General features: G+C 41.0%; 1 protein-coding gene across 1 annotated transcript; it reads left to right on the plus strand.

The window, feature by feature from the left end:
* Nucleotides 1–778: 778 nt before the first annotated feature.
* LOC140275181 (ladderlectin-like) lies at nucleotides 779–1,330 on the plus strand. The gene has a single exon (XM_072370597.1). It carries the CDS (start codon nucleotides 848–850, stop codon nucleotides 1,328–1,330), a length of 483 nt encoding a protein of 160 aa, XP_072226698.1. The 5' UTR covers nucleotides 779–847.
* The last annotated feature ends 237 nt before the right edge of the window (nucleotides 1,331–1,567 follow it).

The raw sequence follows: 1,567 nt of genomic DNA on the forward strand, positions 1-1,567 counted from the left end.
AGCGCATTTATGACAAAGCTAAGGATGCCAGAACAGTCGGTCAGTTCTTAATTCTTCACAATTCTAAATTGTTTGGTTATCTTTACATACATTAGTCAGAGTGGGTGAATACCAGAGGGAGGACCTGATCAAAAAGCTTCTACACAGAGCTTTTTACTCTGTGTGCTGGGTCACTGAGGGTTCTCCCAGTCTATTCACTCGCTATAATTCACCAATCTCTGGCCAACCACTGTCCACGTCATGTTTTTAGGGATGTGATAAACAACGTGTGTGTGTGAGGTTGGTTTTAGGCTGGTATCTAATGTAACAGACCTATCTGACAAGATAGAGAAGCTTCATCTGACCCAGTTATTTAGTCCAGTTATGCTATCTTAAAGTCTTGGACCATTCAAGGACATACATTGCGTAGTATGAGCAGAGTGGACAAGTACAAGATAGGAACATAGATTGTTTAGAAGAATACAAAATATGAATACATATTTTATATACATATTATCTTACGTCAATGCTGTTTAAATTGCACATCTGTATACAAAGCTTTGCACTACTGGATTGTTGTTGATGTGTAATTGCATGCCTGTGTTGCTGTGCTGAAAAAAAGGCTGATGTCAGAGTTGACTGAAAGTGGCACAGCGGTGTTTGTTGGCTCATGTTCAGATATTGAGGTGTTGCATACAACAGGATTTGGCCAATGATAAGACATGACACTGCAGACACCCTCTCTGAAGGATATAAAAGAGTCAGCCTGTCATCTGTCTCTACAGGACTGCTGGGAACAACCACCAGTGCAAACTAATTCCAGCAATACATCAAGACATCTTCAAACAGAGATACGTAAAACGTCAACATGAAGCTGTTCCTCGTCTTGCTTTGTCTGGCTCTGGGTGCTGTATCCGCTTCAGCTCAGGGAGAATTGGCCCTACAACGTAGAAACTGCCCACAGTTCTGGTACAGCTTCAACGGACGCTGTTACAAGTACATCGCCACTAAGATGACCTGGATTGATGCAGAGCTGTACTGTGTATCACAGGGAGCCAACCTGGTATCTATCCACAGTCAGGAGGAAGAGAATTTTGTCAAATTCCTGATCAGAAACTTTGATCTTGCTGAGGGAGTCAACTGGATCGGACTCACTGATGCTCAGAAGAATGGCGCATGGTTGTGGTCTGATGGCTCTAAAGTCGACTTTAGGTTTTGGAATAGAGGAGAGCCAAACAATGCTGGAGGGTCAGAAGAATGTGTCCACACCAACTGGGGCACAGATAAGAAATGGAATGACAAAGACTGTTCATTTAAATACTCTTTTGTCTGTGCAATTCGCAGCATTTGAGTTCTTCTGATTCCACTCTGTGATTTGACATGTGTTGATTTGAAGAGTTTAATTAAACCTTTGAAACAAAGATGCAAACTGTTCAAGTTTATGTTCAAATTCTTTTAAATTAAAACCTCTCCAGTTCATGGGAAAAATGTGAATGATCTCAAAATGTTATTTTTTCCTACTTGATTCACTGAGAACTGTAAACACATCTGATGTCACTAACCTGTAAAATGTGTTTAGAAGGGATGC

Source organism: Leuresthes tenuis, unplaced genomic scaffold (genome assembly GCF_036924035.1).
Source record: "Leuresthes tenuis unplaced genomic scaffold, fLeuTen1.0.hap1 SCAF_18, whole genome shotgun sequence".
Lineage (NCBI taxonomy): Eukaryota > Metazoa > Chordata > Actinopteri > Atheriniformes > Atherinopsidae > Leuresthes > Leuresthes tenuis.